This window comes from Oncorhynchus kisutch, linkage group LG23 (genome assembly GCF_002021735.2).
Source record: "Oncorhynchus kisutch isolate 150728-3 linkage group LG23, Okis_V2, whole genome shotgun sequence".
In the NCBI taxonomy this organism is placed as follows: domain Eukaryota; kingdom Metazoa; phylum Chordata; class Actinopteri; order Salmoniformes; family Salmonidae; genus Oncorhynchus; species Oncorhynchus kisutch.
Genome location: NC_034196.2, coordinates 16191899 through 16210586, shown reverse-complemented (window position 1 = coordinate 16210586; position 18688 = coordinate 16191899). Strand labels below are relative to the sequence as shown.

At 41.0% G+C, this 18688-nt stretch overlaps 2 protein-coding genes across 3 annotated transcripts in view; one reads left to right on the top strand and one right to left on the bottom strand.

Annotated features, from left to right (window-relative positions):
* Positions 1-6650: 6650 nt before the first annotated feature.
* Positions 6651-14616, bottom strand: vsig8a (V-set and immunoglobulin domain containing 8a). 2 transcript variants are annotated; one of them, XM_020458352.2, is made up of 8 exons: positions 14485-14616; positions 13668-13726; positions 12895-13064; positions 12454-12658; positions 11396-11548; positions 11134-11256; positions 10876-11020; positions 6651-7215 (listed from the first exon to the last, which is right to left on the bottom strand). In XM_020458352.2, the coding sequence occupies exons 1-8, from the start codon at positions 14538-14540 to the stop codon at positions 7017-7019; spliced, it is 1110 nt and encodes a 369-aa protein (XP_020313941.1). In that variant the 5' UTR covers positions 14541-14616; the 3' UTR covers positions 6651-7016. The 2 variants fall into 2 exon arrangements, with proteins under 2 accessions (XP_020313941.1, XP_020313940.1); XM_020458351.2 differs by having other exon boundaries at positions 12454-12685; positions 14485-14614.
* Positions 14617-18502: 3886 nt separating this feature from the next.
* Positions 18503-18688, top strand: part of LOC109868164 (amine oxidase [flavin-containing] B) — a 38632-nt gene continuing 38446 nt past the window's right edge. Inside the window, exon 1 of the mRNA XM_031802238.1 lies at positions 18503-18525. Coding sequence (XP_031658098.1) covers positions 18503-18525 — 23 coding nt within the window. The remainder of the gene's footprint in view (positions 18526-18688) is intronic.

Sequence of the window (18688 nt, the reverse complement as noted above, 5' to 3'; positions counted from 1 at the left end):
ATTTATTGTAAAAAACAAAAAAAAGGAAGAAAAAAAAAATATATATATAAAGTTGATGTCGGAGGTTTACATACACCTTAGCCAAATACATTTCAACTCAGTTTTTCACAATTCCTGACAGTTAATCCTAGTAAAAAGTCCCTGTTTTAGGTCAGTTAGGATCATCACTAAAGGGAAATTTCATCATTCGAAAACCCTATTGCAATGATATTAACACAGCTGAAAACTGTTGTCTTGATTAAAGAAGCAATACAACTTGCCTTCTTTAGACTAGTTGAGTATCTAGAGCAGCAGCATTTGTGGGTTCGATTACAGGCTCAAAATGGTCAGAAACAAATAACTTTCTTCTGAAACTCGTCAGTCTATTCTTGTTCTAAGAAATGAAGGTTATTCCATGCAAGAAATTGCCAAGAAACTGAAGATCTCGTACAACGCTGTATACTTCTCCCTTCACAGAACAGTGCAAACTGTTTCTAACCAGAATAGAAAGAGGAGTGGGAGGCCCTGGTGCACAACTGAGCAAGAGGACAAGTACATTAGAGTGCCTAGTTTGAGAAACAGATGCCTCAGATGTCCTCAACTGGCAGCTTTTTAAAAAGTACCAGCGAAGTACCACCAGTCTCAACATCAACAGTGAAAGGCAACTCTGGGATACTGGCCTTCTAGGCAGAGTTCCTCTGTCCAGTGTCTGTGTTATTTTGCCCATCTTGATCTTTTCTTTTTATTGGCCAGTCTGAGATATGGTATTTCTTTGCAACTCTGCCTAGAAGGCCAGCATCCCAGTGTCACCTCTTCACTGTGACCCCAAACTTTAGAACGGTAGTGTATATATAAAAAATGTAGAACTTATCCAAACCAAAAACTGTGGATAGATAGCAGCCTTTGCGCAAAACTGAAAGTGCGAACCACCGTATTTCACCCCCGAAAGGTGACTGGAAACATGGACGTGTACAAACAGAGCAGCTATGCCCTCCGTAAGGCAATCAAAGAGGCAAAACAACAGTACAGGGACAAGTTAAATGCCTTCTTCGCCCACTACGAGGAAAACACAGAGCCGTCGATGCAGGCCACCACCACTCACAAGCTCTCGTTTTCCGTGGCCGACAGGAGTAAGATATTTAAGCTTGTTAAACCTCGCAAGGATGTTGGCCCAGACAGCATCCCAAGCTGTGTCCTCAGCGCATGTGCAGACCAGTTGGGAGCAAGAGGGAGCACGCCCCCATCCACATCGATGGGGCCGGCAGTGGAGACGGTGAAAAGAATCAAGTTCCTCTGATCAATGACAACTTGAAATGTTCCATCCACACAGACAGTGTGGTGAAGAAAGTGCAACAGTGTGTCTACAACCTCAGGAGGCTGAAGAAATTTGGCTTGGCCCATAAGACCCTCACAAACGTCTACAGATGCACCATTGAGAGCATTGTGTCTGGCTGTATCACCATCTGGTACAGCAACCGCAGGGCTCTCCGGAGGGTGGTACGGTAATCCCAACACATCACCGGGGCTTACCACACCAAGGACCTCAGTCACCCGAGCCACGGCCTGTTCACCTTACCACCCACTAGAAGGCAGTTACTGTTACTAGCCGGCTATCACCTGATACTCTACCCTGCACCTTAGAGACTGCTGCCCTCTGTACATAGTCATTGACACTGGTCAATTTAATAATAATGTTCACATACTGTTTTACCCACTTCATATGTGTATACCGCATTCTTGTCCAGGATCATCCTATATAACTACTGCTGTACATACCTTTCTTATTCAAATACAGTCCATACTGTCTATACACACCATTATATACATATGCACAAATCAGAGGGAAAAGTGATGTCTTATAGGCTCCATCTTGTGGACATCTGCTGACACAACAACTGGTGAGCAGCTGTTAGCATTGAACGTGAGAATACAACATCTGGGTCACTGGCGTAGCACCAGCAACACGTCATAAACCATTAAAGAAATGTTTAGAATTATAGTAAATTTGCTCTAAAACTGCAACATTTTCTCTTAGCCTCATCAAATCAAATTGTATTGGTCACATACACATGGTTAGCTGATGTTAATGCGGGTGTAGCGAAATGCTTGTGCTTCTTGTTCCAACAGTGCAGTAATATATAACAAGTAATCTAACTTTTCCACAACAACTACCTAATACACACAAATCTAAAGGGATGGAATAAGAATATGTACATATAAATATATGGATGAGCGATGGCCGAGCGGCGTAGGCAAGATGCAATAGATGGTATAAAATACATTATATACATATGAGATGAGTAATGTAAAATATATAAACATTATTAAAGTGGCCTTAAATCAAATCAAATCAATTTTATTTGTCACATACCGTAATTTCTGGACTATTAAGCGCACCTGAATATAAGCCGCACCCACTGAATAAAATAAAAAAGATTTTGTACATAAATAAGCCGCACATGTCTATAAGCCGCAGGTGCCTACCGGTACATTGAAACAAATTAACTTTACACAGCCTTCAAACGAAACACGGCTTGTAACAAAAATAAATAGGCTTTTAAACGAAACACGGCTTGTTACAAAAATTAATAGGCCTTTAAACGAAACACGGTGTCATGCCTTGGTCTTAGTATTTTGTGTTTTCTTTAATTATTTGGTCAGGCCAGGGTGTGACATGGGTTATTGTGGTGTGTTTTTGTCTTAGGGGTTTTGTGGGGTGTCTACGTAGTCTATGGCTGCCTGAGGCGGTTCTCAAGGTTCTCTCAGGTGGTCAGGTGATTATCGTTGTCTCTGATTGGGAACCATATTTAGGCAGCCATATTCTGTGAGTGTTTTCGTGGGTGATTGTTCCTGTCTTTGTGTTTGCACCAGATAGGGCTGTTTCGGTTTTCATACTTTCATTTCGTTAGTTTTGTAGTTTCTGTATGTATAGGTTTTCCTTCATTAAAATATATAATGAATCATCATCACGCTGCATTTTGGTCCGATCCTTGTTCTACCTCTTCGTCAGAGGAGGAGATAGAAGAGAGCCGTTACACACGGCTTGTAACAAAAATAAATAGGCTTTTTTATTTTACCTTTATTTAACCAGGCAAGTCAGTTAAGAACAAATTCTTATTTTCAATGACGGCCTAGGAACAGTGGGTTAACTGCCTGTTCAGGGGCAGAACGACAGATTTGTACCTTGTCAGCTTGGGGGTTTGAATTTGCAACCTTCCAGGTTACTAGTCCAACACTCTAACCACTAGGCTACGCTGCCGCTTTAACGAAACACGGCTTGTAATAAAAATAAATAGGCTTTAACGAAACACGGCTTGTAACAAAAATAAATAGGGTTTAACGAAACACGGCTTGTAACTAAATGTAAAAAATTGCAGTAAACAGTAGCCTACCAAGAAAGTCATTGGTCACTATCTTCCTCCTCCTGTGCACTGAAACCACTGAAGTCATCTCTTTCGGTGTCGGAGTTGAATAGCCTCAGAATTGCTTCATCCGATGTCGGATCGTTTTCATTGTCGCTCTCCTCACTTTCAGCCGGAGGCAAATTCCCCGCTGAGCTCATGCTGCCCCTTCAACACGCAGCAGTCCAGCCTTTCGAAACCCGTTGATGATAGTGGCTTTTTTGACAATGCTCCACGCTGTCAGGACCCACTGGCAGACCATAAGTTGCTCTTCGCATCATATGCATTTCTCCGTGTCTTTGCCATGTTGAGGGTGACAAAATGACTACCGTAATCAGAATGATGGGAAGTTTGAGCGCGCTCGATTTACGTCACATTATGTGACGGTGCTCAGTTTTTTGGCGGCATGAATCTTGTGAAAGCGGGAAAAATCCATAAATTAGCCGCGTCATTGTATAAGCCACGAGGTTCAAAGCGTGGAAATAAAGTAGCGGCTTATAGTCCGGAAATTACGGTACACATGGTTAGCAGATGTTAATGCGAGTGTAGCGAAATGCTTGTGCTTCTAGTTCCGACAATGCAGTAATAACCAACGAGTAATCTAACCTAACAATTCCACAACTACTACCTTATACACACAAGTGTAAAGGGATAAAGAATATGTACACAAAGATATATGAATGAGTGATGGTACAGAACGGCATAGGCAAGATGCAGTAGATGGTATAGAGTACAGTATATACATATGAGATGAGTAATGTAGGGTATATAAACATAAAGTGGCATAGTTTAAAGTGGCTAGTGATACATGTATTACATAAAGATGCAGCAGTTTAAATGAGTACAGTATATACATATACATATGAGATGAGTAATGTAGGGTATATAAACATAAAGTGGCATAGTTTAAAGTGGCTAGTGATACATGTATTACATAAAGATGCAGCAGTTTAAATGAGTACAGTATATACATATACATATGAGATGAGTAATGTACGGTATGAAAACATTATATTATGTGGCTTTGTTTAAAGTGGCTAGTGATATATTTTTCCATCAATTTCGATTATTAAAGAGGTTGGAGTTGAGTCAGTATGTTGGCAGCAGCCACTCAATGTTAGTGGTGGCTGTTTAACAGTCTGATGGCCTTGAGATAGAAGCTGTTTTTCAGTCTCTCAGTCCCTGCTTTGATGCACCTGTACTGACCTCGCCTTCTGGATGATAGCGGGGTGAACAGGCAGTGGCTCGGGTGGTTGTTGTCCTTGATGATCTTTATGGCCTTCCTGTGACATCGGGTGGCGTAGGTGTCCTGGAGGGCAGGTAGTTTGACCCCGGTGATGTGTTGTGCAGACCTCACTACCCTCTGGAGAGCCTTGCAGTTGTGTGCGGAGCAGTTGCCATACCAGGCGGTGATACAGCCCGACAGGATGCTCTCGATTGTGCATCTGTAGAAGTTTGTGAGTGCTTTTGATGACAAGCCGAATTTCTTCAGCCTCCTGAGGTTGAAGAGGCACTGCTGCGCCTTCTTCACAACGCTGTCTGTGTGGGTGGACCAATTCAGTTTGTCCGTGATGTGTACGCAGAGGAACTTAAAACTTACTACCCTCTCCACTACTGTCCCGTCGATGTGGATAGGGGGCTGTTCCCTCTGCTGTTTCCTGAAGTCCACATTCATCTGCTTTGTTTTGTTGACGTTGAGTGTGAGGTTATTTTCCTGACACCACACTCCGGGAGCCCTCACCTCCTCCCTGTAGGCCGTCTCGTCATTGTTGGTAATCAAGCCTACCACTGTCGTGTCGTCCGCAAACTTGATGATTGAGTTGGAGGCGTGCATGGCCATGCAGTCGTGGGTGAACACGGAGTACAGGAGAGGGCTCAGAACGCACCCTTGTGGGGCCCCAGCGTTGAGGATCAGCGGGATGGGGATGTTGCTACCTACCCTCACCACCTGGCGCGTCTGTAAAAGTTTGTGAGGGTTTAGGTGACAAGCCAAATTTCTTCAGCCTCTTGAGGTTGAAGAGGTGCTGTTGCGCCGCCTTCACCACACTGTCACCACACTGTCTGTGTGGTTGGACCATTTCAGTTTGTCCGTGATGTGTACCCTGTGAAACTTAAAACTTTCCACCTTCTCCACTGCTGTCCTGTCGATGTGGATAGGGGGGTCCTCCCTCTGCTGTTACCTGAAGTCCACGATCATCTCGTTTGTTTTGTTGGCATTGAGAGGATGTTTTCCTGACACCACACTCCGAGTGCCCTCACCTCCTCCCTGTAGTCTGTCTCGTCGTTGTTGGTAATTTAGCCCACTACTGTTGTGTCGTTTGCAAACTTGATGATTGAGTTGAAGGCGTGCATGGCCACGCAGTCATGGGTGAACAGGGAGTACAGGAGAGGCTGAGCATGCACCCCTGCAGGGCCCCAGTGTTGAGGATCAGTGAAGTGGAGCTGTTGTTTCCTACCTTCACCACCTGAGGGTGGCCCGTCAGGAAGTCCAGGACCCAATTAATGATGAGCATGGAGGGAACTATGGTGTTGAATGCTGAGCTTTATTCAATGAATAGCATTCTTACATAGTCATTCCTCTTGTCCAGATGGGATAGGGCAGTGGGCAGTGTGATGGCGATTGCATCGTAAATTGAGTGGGTCTAAGGTGGAGGTGATATGATCCTTGACTAGTCTCTCAAAGCACTTCATGATGACAAGTGAGTTCTACGGGGCGATAGTCATTTAGTTCAGTCATCTTTGCCAAAATGTGGCAAATTGTGTAAGATAACATAAGAATGAGCTATAAAACAATAGAATACTAGAATGGACATTAACCGATTATGATGGTCTAAAGATCAGCCATTTTGGTCAGGGAGTTGATCAACCATGGTTTGCCAGTGCTGTGATAAGATATTGTGTAAAATAATGAATTGTAAGAATTTATCTTCACTGCAACACCAATCTGGGTTGGCTACGTAAAACTAGTCTTGCCCCACGCCTTCAGGTGGTAATACATCTCTGTACACTCTTTCATATAGCCTATGTAATGGTGACCTTGGATGACTAATAAGGTTAGGATTTACACTCCCTTGTAATACAGTGAGAATCACTTAGAAGCTTCGGTAACTGATTACAGAATGGACTTTTATGAGACATTTATTTAAATGAAACATACATATAGTAAAGAATTACTACAAGGACAATATTTAAACCTTTAAAATATATTGTAAAACTAGTGCACAAAACTAGTGAAATATAAAAAAATATATAAAGAAGGAGCAAATTGAGTAATAGGTACTTGTTTTTTTATTTATGATAAGGTAATGTTATCCAATCTCATTGAGGTATTATAATATTCTGCTAAATCAAATGGTATATTTTATTACATGAAAATGATTCACTGGAAATCGTAGACTGTGGCTTTGATATGATTTGGAGAATAAAGAACTCTGTGTGTTCTGCTTCCTTTGTAGTATTAGCTTGTTATCTTATTCCAATGCCAAAGCAACATCTATCAACAGTATTCATTTCAAATTAATTATCATGGTATTTTATATGATTAAAACCCACTGATGAAATGCTTTTCAAAGTCACAATAGGGAATGTACCTAATTTCACCCTGCAAAACACGATTGTTATCATCTTTCTCTCCGATCACACAGCGAAGCCGTATCTGCTGTCATATTTGACAGGTGTGTATCCAGTGCTGCTGGATGGGATGTGTGTGTGTCCTCGATCTGAGTGCCCCGTCTGTTGCATTCCCACCTGGCTGTAGGCTACCCCAGGGTGGAGGCTTGCGCCCCGGCTGCTGCCTCGGCTGTGTGGCCGGCTCTCTGGGGCTGGGACGTCCTCCCTGGGGGAAGAAGAACAGGTGCAGGGGGGTAAGAGGGCAAGTGGAAACAGCAGTATGGCCACAGAACTATCTATAGCAGGGATAGGCAACTGGCATGGGGCCTGCATTAAATATAAATATATATATATATATTTATATATATATTTATATATATATAACTTAACTTACTGTTCAGACTTACAATAGTAGAATACACAAGGTGCAATATAAAAATGTGATTGTGTATCAGCAGTTTTTCTCTTGTTATGTCAGTCACTGACAGTCACTCAGTTATCCCATGTCAGCACAACATTTTTGGATTGGTTAGTTACTCTAGCCAGCTACAGTGGCAAAAAAAAAGGTATGTGAACCCTTTGGAATGACCTGGACTTCTGCATAAATTGGTCATACAATTTGACATGATCTTCATCTAAGTCACAACAATAGACAAACACAGTATGCTTAATAAACTAATAACACACAAAAAAGTATATGTTTTCATGTCTTTATTGAATACACCGTGTAAACATTCACAGTGCCGGGCGGGAATAGTATGTGAACCCTTGGATTTAATAACTGGTTGACCCTCCTTTGGCAGCAATAATTGCCAAAGGAGGAATTTTGGACCATTCCTCTTTACAAAACTGTTTCAGTTCAGCAATATTCTTTGGGTGTCTGGTTTGAACCGCTTTCTTGAGTTCATGTCACAGTATCTCAATCAGGTTGAGGTCAGGAAGGCGTATTTTCTTCTGTTGAAGCCATTCTGTTGTTGATTTACTTCTGTGTTTTGGGTCGTTGTCCTGTTGCATCACCCAAGTTCTGTTGAGCTTCAATTGGCAGACAGATAGCCTCACATTCTCCTGCAAAATGTCTTGATAAACTTGGGAATACATTTTTTCCGTCGATGATAGCAAGCTGTCCAGGCCCTGAGGCAGCACAGCAGCTTCAAACCATAATGCTCCCTTCACCATACTTTACAATTGGGATGAGATTTTGATGCTGGTGTGTGGTGCCTTTTTTTCTCCACACATAGTGTTGTGAGTTCCTTCCAAACAACTCAACTTTAGTTAATCTGTCCACAGAATATTTTGCCAGTAGCGCTGTGGAACATCCAGATGCTCTTTTATGAACTTCAGACTTGCAGTAATATTTTTTGTTGGACAGCAGTGGCTTCTTCCGTGGTGTCATCCCATCAACACCATTCTTGTTTAGTGTTTTACTTATTGTAGATTCGTCAACAAATGTTAGCATGTTCCAGAGATTTCTGATAATCTTTAGCTGACACTTGTCATGTCTTTGGCATCATTAAAGTGAAGACTGTTATTTTAATCAAATCAATTCTCTGTAATTATTATTACGTGATTAAACTAATCATGTCAATGTAATTAACTAGGAAGTCGGGGCACCAAAGAAAATCTTCAGATTACAAAGTTATAATTTTCCTAATATAACTCTTCAGATATTTTAACATCTGATCAATTAGTCTTCTAATTAATGAATTATTCTTTACCTCACATTAGTCTCATTCCAAACGTCGTAAATTGTTGGTTATCTGCATGAACCCAGCCTTTACTATGAATCATCCATACACCAATTATCTTAATCATTTATTTACTAACTAACTAACTAACTAACTAACTAACTAACTAACTAACTAACTAACTAACTAACTAACTAACTAACTAACTAACTAACTAACTAACTAACTAACTAACTAAACAATCACAGAAATGCATAAACACACAAATAGTAGATATGGTTATAAGGAAATGATAGGGGAGGTTCCCTAGTATGGTAAACCGATATGACGGCTTGGTGGACAAAGGGAAGTGGGCGTCGACTGAGGAGGGCGGGAAAGACAAAAGGGAGTCACTACACAGTTGATAATTATATTAATTGAAATGCTAATCCTTTGCACATGAACGCTCACTCATTCGAGAATAAGCTCTCTCTGCTTCCCTGAAGTCTTACCATTCAGAAATGTTTTATAGAATAGATGTTTCGGCGGTTATCGGTCTTCGCATCTCAGGTTGACATAATTTCTATCTGCAGACTAGTAATTAGTACCTAAGATTTGCTCTTATTCTTTCGGGATTAATAGTCTCAGAATTGAACCATTTCCACCCGTGTAGCCAATGCTCCATGTGGTACGGTTAGGAATTCAACAACCATTACAACCTTAGCTTAGACTGAGGTTTTTGTGGTCTATACTCAAACCGTTGCCCCCTCAGCTGACCGAGAGGATTTCTTCAGGTTGGGGTTTTATTCGTAACAGTAGAAAAGAGCTGTCCCATGAGCCAGATCATGTCTGTGCTCATTAGGGCGGGCCAATGACTTAGTTAAACTTTAAAGGGAATACAATTATCTCACATAAAAGGTTAAAACTCACATTACATAATTTCACAAATAGTTTCATCTTTACTCATTATTTTATACAATAATTAGACGCAAACCTCATAACGGAGGCTCCTGTTTAAACAGGAGTTATGGTAATGTGGCTGTATGGTCTTTCATGAGGACACAAACATGAAACAAAACAGACCGGGTCGTAGCTGGCTTCACCACCGACTGTTTACATATTCTCCAAAATATGGATTTTGTTCACTTCTCAAGTTCCGTGATGCAGAAGAAGTTCCTTTGCTCTCTCTACGTGTCTCTTTTTGCATGGCCAGGAGGAGAGAGTCTCCTCCAGGAATTTACGACCTGAGATAACAGAACCTGGGTGTAGGAGGTAGAGAGGGGGAAGCCACTAGCTATACCCAAATAGGGCCACGTCCTGACACACTCTAGGATTCTTCTTAACCTCCTTGAGCATTCTGCGCTGTGCTCTTGCAGTCATCTTTGCAGGACGGCCAGTCCTAGGGAGAATAGCAACAGTGCTGAACTTCCTCCATTTATAGACAATTTGTCTTACTGTGAACTGATGAACATCATTTAAGAGAACATTTTGTAACCCTTTCCAGCTTTATGCAAGTCAACAATTCTTAATCTTGAGTCTTCTGAAATCTCTTTTGTTCGAGACATGGTTCACATCAGACAATGGTTCTCGTGAATAGCAAACTTAAATTGTGTGAGTGTTTTTTATAGGGCAGGGCTGCTCTAACCAACATCTCCAATCTCATCTCAATGATTGTACTCCAGGTTAACTGACTCTTGACTCCAATTAGCTTTTGGAGAAGTCTAGGGGTTCACATACTTTTTGTTTAAATGATGTATTCAATATAGACAAGAAAAATATAATAATTTGTGTGTTATTAGTTTAAGCAGACTGTATTTGTCTGTTGTTGTGACTTAGATGAAGATCAGATCTAATTTTATGACCAATTTATGCAGAAATCAAGATAATTCCAGAGGGTTGGTTCATATACTTTTTCTTGCACTGCAAACATTTCTCCCCACCCTATAGCAAAATGTGTAGAATTACAGGAAGTTTCATACTAATGAATAGAATTGCATGAAATGATTTATAAAATTGCTAAATATTCTCTCTGCCCATGGCAATATCTGTACAATTGCAGTGAGGCCAGTTCTGACTGCATGTGCGGGTATGGATGTGGGTACGCAGACCTGCGAGCCACTGCGGCCTCTCATGAGTTCAGAATTTTTGTGGCCCACACCCCCATCAAAGTTGCCCATCCCTGACCTATGGTCTTAGTGTGAATACAGTACATTCTCCAGTACCTGATATCGTTAGACACTTCCTTCTCATAGCGTGTGAACCTTGCATCACACTTGTAGATGAGGAGCCATATGAGTATCGCCAGAATGATGATGAGCAGTAGACAACCCACCACAGTACCCACTATCACTCCTGCTCTGTTAGGGGCTAGGGAGATAGAGGGAACAAGCACCAGGTGAAGGAACTTTTGAACTTTTTTTGTGCGTGAGTGAATGACTGAGTGAGGGATTGACTGAATGAGTGACTGAGTGTGTACCTACGTTTGTTAGCTGTCAGTTTGACTCTGCACCTCTCGTCCCCCACAGCATTGGTCACCTCACACATGTAAATCCCCACAAAGCTCTGAGAGTGATTGCTGATCAACAACTCCCCAGTCACACGGTCTCATGGATCACAAAGTATGAAGAGCAGCAGTGAACACGTTTATTTTTCATTGCATAACCAGTCAGCTTAGATACAGTTTCTGTTCAAATGTGCTTTGATGCTGTAATTCACCATGAAACCAGTAAAGGTCAGACTTACTCTGTGTGGCTGAGGGTGGGATGGGACCTCCTCCTTCTCTCTTCCATGCGTAGTTGAGGGGAGAGGACCCCTCGGATGACTTGCAGTGCAGGGAGACAGTCTCCCCCACTGCCTCCCCACCCTCCACCCAGCATTTAGGCACCGAAGGACGCACTGATGATAAAGGAATAATAATTACACAAATATCCGCTCTGTCACAGTTTATAACAACTGGATACATTAAAGAGGACAGTGCTTATTTCTACCTTAACATTAGAAAAGAGACATTTAGGGTAACTACATTGTATTTATTAAATAAAGCCAAGGACACCTTTGCTTGCCAGGGTAGAGAATGACAGGTCTCTGGCACTTTCTGAGGTAAGCTTTGTTTCCATTGTTGGATAACAAGGCCACTTTTTTTTGTTAGTGCCTCTATTCAGGGTGTAGTATTGTATTTTCTTTTCACCAAAGCTTATTTTCCCACCACACACAATACCGCTCTATTATACGCAGGGAGGGAGATAGACAGAAAGAATTAAAGAGCAGCAGAGTGAGAAAAAAAGTGCAGACAAAAGGTAAAAGACAAAAGGTAAAAGACAAAAGGTAAAATAAAAAAAGGTAAAATAAAAAAAGGATAGGAAAACTTCGGTTGAGAACGAGAATGGCGAAGCACAGCAAAATAGAACTGACTTAAAGCTGCAGTAACTGTGAGGAAGTTTTAGCGCCAACTGAACTTGTTCTACTCAATAGTCCATAACATTGCCAGTGTGACACTTGTATTTGTGAAAGCACTTTAGAAATACTCTGTTTGAAGGTCTTGCTGTACCTTGGAGGTTGTTCAGAAGTATAGTTGGAGGTTCACGAGGTCAAAAAAACATGACAATGAAAATAAAGAGTGGTGACATTCTCTTGAGGAGAAAACTAACCACGTTTTCATGAACTTATTCACCTGAAGATATTCAAGTTGTCACAACTAACTAAAACCAAGCCACACTACAGGTGTGAGTCCAACCGCCAGGCTTAAATAATGCAGCATGTTGACACGTTAGCCCAAAGTTGTAATGTGACGTCTGTCTCACCCATCACGACCAGGGACACTTTCTGCATGTCCACTCCCGGTGACTTCTTGACTTTACACTGGTAGGTGGCAGAATGGGCTGGTGACAGGAACGCGATGGAGAGGGACGCATCACCCAGGGAAGGGTCACCAGCAGCAAAGTCCAGCCCCTTAGTTAGACCAGGGTTACCATGGATGTACTTATTCCCACCTGCATAGGACAACAGCTGAAGAAGTCCAAACATTTGAAAAATCTGAGGAACAGGGAAAAAAATCAACAGATGTTTGATATATCTTAGCAACAAGAAGTGAGCAGATGGAAGTAATGGACTTGGTTCTATCCTTGAACTAGCTACTTTATCTAACAGCATGTTTTGTGATTGCTTGAAAGGTTGTGGAGAGAACTTTATATAACAATCTGAGATCTCACCTAGAATAACTTGGTAACTTCAGTGCCACTTACCAGTTGGTCCTTCTGGGTGGTATCTGGGCTGACCACTGACCACTCAATATCCAGCTCTCCAGTGTCCGAGGGGTCAGGTGTGTATGTACACACCAGGGTCATTCTCTCCCCCTGGGCCCTCTGGACGGTCTGAGGACCAGTAGAGGTCAGCTGCATCCCCATGCTGCCAGCTAGGGCCATTCAAATACTGTTACTGTGAACCCTAGTGACAACTTCTCAAGTCTATTGAATTTGACCTTCTAATACTAATTACTACTGTAGATCTACTGCTTAGAGAACTTAGGAGAGATATTTAGTATTCAGCTTCTTCTTTATAATTTACATCTCCCTGACTATAGTTTTTGAAATGGTGAAAAACATTTTTTAAGCTGTATCCTTGACTTCTATAATAACAACTTGAGATGTTTGTTATTGTGTGTTCTCGTGTTAGTTTGTGAGATGAGCATATTGAAATGAAGTAACTGAGAGATGAAATCAAACTCAACATTTACAGGACACTAGTACATCCTCAAGAGAGAGACAAAAGCCTTCTTGTGAACGAACTGGCAGTATCCACCATGGCAACACACCTGGAGACCATTACCCAAGGGATGACCAGTGTTATGATTGCCATCCTTGAATAAATAGACTGTTCTATTCAGTCTGTAACAATCCAGTTTCCAGTGTTGAGTTCAGGAATAAATTAGTAATAGAAATTAATTACATCCTTACTTTACAGATTACTGTGCATGTGTGTGTGCATGTGTGTTTGTGTGTAGGGTGTTCTTCCTCACCTGCATTGAGAAAAACTGTGATTGCACATATCCCGATCATGGAAGACCATGGGCGAGGGCTAGGAATGCATGGATAGACATTTTGAACCATGGCAACATTGAACAGACAAGCACATACAGCAATGCTTCGAAAATACATAGCTCTCTGTGGTGCCCTGCTTGAAAACTAGATGAGCACATGACATGGTGTTCTGAGCGTCCCGGTTTGTGGAGGGACAATTTGTGAAAACACACCTTCCTTGCTAAATGAACCTGGATGGGAGAGAAAATAATAGACAAAGTGTTGTGTAGACTGTATCCTTTATATTGTCTGCTGCCTAACTGTCCTGACTTGAACTGTGTAACAGACTTGAAGCAGAGGGTTGAAATAGACAACGTATAAAAAAAGAGAAGGTACACTGAACAAAGAGGTATATGTTTGTGAGCTGCGTCACGCTAAAGCATCACTTATACAGCTGCATCTGCTACACCTAAATTGCTGTTCAACTTACCTGTACTTCAAAGTATTTTTAGAATCAAAAAGGTAATGTACTGATATTAATAAAATAAAGCAAAATGCTTAGATAAACTATTTCTTCTTGGATAGGGTATTATCAAAACATTTTAAAACTAGATGTTCCCTAAAGCACCCAAACAGTAGTTCCACAAAAATGTTTTTATTTTTCAACTGTATTATTCGAAGCCACATAGACTACAACATAGGGGACTACAACAGTGTTTTCGCACACTGTTAATGTACACCTGTTGTTTACAAAGCATGTCAAAAAACTAAAAAGCTCACAATAGCACAAAGGGGAAATCACAATTCACAATTCACCTGAATGAACGTTGCTCATCCAAATGTAGAACCATTCCAATCAGTCGACAAAGCATGTCAGCAGGTTCTCTTTCTCTGTCTCTTCTGCTCTTTCTTCTTCTCTATCCCTCTGACACAGCAGGTCATGCCTGTCTTCCTCCTCCATCTCATTAGCATAGGCTAATCTCATTGGACAGTTCTATCAAAACCTGTTTTTTCTTTTTCCAAACAAACCTTAAACCAGAATTAGTGTGGACTGCCATAAAGTGTAACCAGCGCTATGGGAGTTGCACACATTTGCAAATTTTTAGATTTTGTGGATAGTCACTCTTTGTCAAATATTTTGTTCACTTTATCGCCTACCATCTGTGGATGAGCTCTGGTTTCAAACAAAGAGCTAGGAGGCCATGGTAATGTGGTCCAAACAGCCATGTCTCAGGTGACAACAAACAGGTTATTCATCTGGTTACTGGTTAGTCCAGGATACAAAAGGTGTGGTGGGGAGTGAATCAATGAAATAGATTAAACAACCAAATTGGCTAAAATTGATAAATTAACTATAGTAATTGGAACAGGACTTCTACATTTTCCATTAAAATATGAAATAACCAAAACAGAACATTCTTTAGAGATGCAGTCCACAGATCCTCATGTGTGACAGTGAATTGCCTATTTCCTCAAAAACAAATAAGACCATTTAATATGAATTGCCTCTAAAATAATCCCCAGTCAACCCTTAAATTATGCCAGCCCCCTCAGCAGGTACTACAATTTACCATAAGGTTTTCCTTGTTTGTCCATAAATATTCCTGTAACATTGCCAACTGCATGACATTAGCATTATTTGTGGCTTTAATTTCCTGGACATGCAGTATCCCATCCCAGATGAAGACAGATGAAACATGGAGCAGGTTTTCATCAAGGATCTCTCTCTACTTTGTTCCGTTCATCTTTCCCTCAATCCTGACCAGACTCCCAGTCCCTGCCGCTGAAAAACATCCCCACAGCATGATGCTGTCACCACCATGCTTCACCATAGGGATGGTGCCAGGTTTCCTCCAGACGTGATGCTCGGCATTCATGCCAGAGTTCAATCTTGGTTTCATCAGACCAGAGAATGTTGTTTTCTCACACTACTAATCCAATGATTATGTTACCGTATGTGAGACTGGTAGTCAGATTGCTGCCTTGGAAACGTTTGTGTTAAATCATTAATATCATGACATGTGTTATGTCATCCTTATGACAGCTTAATGTAGGCCTTATGGAGGGTTGAAGCAATGTGTTACTAAAAGAAGAGCCATGATGTATCTATAATTGTTGTGATATACCGCAGGTCAAGGACTAGACTGTGACTGTTGGATTCAGTGTTAAAATGAGAATAATATTGAGAATAAATAAGATTTGTGCATAGAAGCCTGGGGCAACAGGCAATAACTGCACAATAAACTATAGCCTACACATATGGAGCTAATCTTTATCCTATGCATTGGGCCTTCATGACCTTCTACCCAGTCATTGGGCCTTCATGACCTTCTACCCAGTCATTGGGCCTTCATGACCTTCTACCCAGTCATTGGGCCTTCATGACCTTCTACCCAGTCATTGGGCCTTCATGACCTTCTACCCAGTCATTGGGCCTTCATGACCTTCTACCCAGTCATTGGGCCTTCATGACCTTCTACCCAGTCATTGGGCCTTCATGACCTTCTACCCAGTTTTGCTAAATCATGTATGGAGTGCCAACTAGGCTATATGCTGTTGGGTTTTTTCTTCCAGTCCCGAAGTCTTCCACATGACTGTTTATGGCTCGATTATGTAAACGACTTATCTGATGTAAATGTTTGATAAAGCAGTTACAGTCTTCAGTACGAAACATTTAGCCAACAGTTAAATTAGAATAGTCCAAGTTTTCAGAGTTTTGCAGTCATGACTGAAGAAACGTGGGATGTTGTTATTGTCGGCGCTGGGCTGTCAGGACTGAGTGCTGCTCAGACTCTGCGGAAGAGAAATTGGCAAACTCAGAATATTAATTCTGGAAGGAAAAGGTTTGTCAAAACTGTTTGGCATTCATTATGCAGCGAAACAATCAACGTTCTCCGCATCTAGCCTGTGACAGCGGCTTCGACGCGTCCCATTTGCTGTCATAGAATTTAAATTGTGGCCTGTCATTTGTTTACGGGCTAATTTTGAGGAGCAGAAATCACAGTCCAAGAATATGAAATATTTTAACAATTCGTAACAGAATTATAAAGCAGCACTATTATAAATATGAACATTTAATGCAATTGAAGGTGTATATGTTTTTCCAGACCGGGTAGGAGGACGAACTGTTACCCAGGAATTACCTGCTGCTCGCGGCAATGATCGCTGGGACATGGGAGGGCAGTGGGTTGGCAGGTAGGTTCTTGGAACAGCCTGGTCTCATAGACTGGATGTAACATAGTAAACGTAAGTCCGGGACGTATAAATTAGTATGGCATGTTATGTTTGGTATGGTTACATAAGACAGAAGGTTACTTAAGTCAAAAACGAAACTAAAGTGGTTTGTCTGGGTGGATGGGGAGGCATATAACACAAACATCTAGCTACCCAAATGTTGTATGTTCAAATCTCATCACGGACAACTTTAGCTAATTAGCAACTACTTACTAGTTTTTAGCAACCGTAACCCTTTAACCTAACTCCTAACCATAACCCCTAGTCTAGCTAATGTTAGTCACCTAACAAATTGGAATTCGTAACATACCATATGTTTAGCAAATGTTTTACATATTGTACAAATTTCAATTCATAACATATTCTACCAATTACAATTCGTATGATATGTTACGAATTGCAATTCATATCATACGAAATCGATGATGGACATCCATAAATTATACATACCATACAAAACATAACATATTCATAGGCATATCCTGAATTTACATTTACTATGTTACCTCTACCACTGAGTTTACTTGGAATGGTGCCATGTCACTCAGTGCGGTAGGGGTAAATGCAAAATCATTTCATACATTGGAGGTGTTACAATTGGGTTTAGCCTAACTTCATAATCAATGTAGGGTGAATAATCAATTAGGCTTACATGTAATCTGATTGGGCCTACAAAAAAACTACAACTGTAAACAAATACCTTTAAAAAACAAGTTGATTATTTCTTGGATTACTTTATAATTCAAAAAAATACATTAATGAGACCTTTCTGTTTTCTGCTTTTTTTTCTCATTGACGTTCAATTCAGCATTGAAAAAGTTTGTTACCATTTGAGTTTGGGTAATCCCCAAATTACATTCATGATTACAATTTTGGACAGGTAACTAGTAACTAACGGATTACATTTAAAAAGAAACCAAACCTGTCATCATATGTAGCTTCATCTCAACAATATTGTCTAAATGATGAATGGTGAAGGTATGAAGAACAATTTATCAATGGTAATTTGTCATCCAGCCAAGCAGAGCAGTGGCATTATGAAGGGAATTAATGTGCCTCTTTGCAGTACATTGAACATGGACTGACTGATTTTTGCTTACCTTTGGAAAGAAACAAAGTTCATACATAGTTTACATTCATAAGGATGACAAGTGGAAGTGCCAACTGGTACAGTACATTTCAGTCATTGATATTCCATTATACTGTATAAGCCTATGAAAAAGGCCCATGAAATTCCCTCTCACACAGTCACATTCCCAAGCTATTGGAGGGAATGAACAGAACAGAACAGGACATATCTGTGTTCCGAGAGTACTGCAAAGTAGGAGAGCTTTGAGGAAATCACAAAAGCTGCTATCAATACATCCCAAAAAGGAGACATGATTACTACAGGAGAATAATAGTGGGCTTCATCCAGGACAGAAATCATTACAAATCGACTTACTGGGACGCACTTAGACACAGGCTTAGAACGATTATATAGATTACTATCGACCTGGAGCGAAGACTGGTAGAGGCCACTGCTGCACCCAGGCAGCTAAGACGGTTGCCATTGTGTCGTCTGTCAGGTGGTGCAAAGAGGACAGGTCTGTGTGCGATCATGGGAAACCTCTTAGACCTACGGTAGTAGAGGGATGCAGTCAGAACATGGAACAGACTATTATTTATTAAGGGAAAAGAAAGTGATCATTTGACATGCACCACATAAGTTTAAATGTGTCACTCTCTCAGGAGTTTAGAGACTTCAGCGGACTGTGATAAAAGAGGGAGGGTGGATACCAGAATC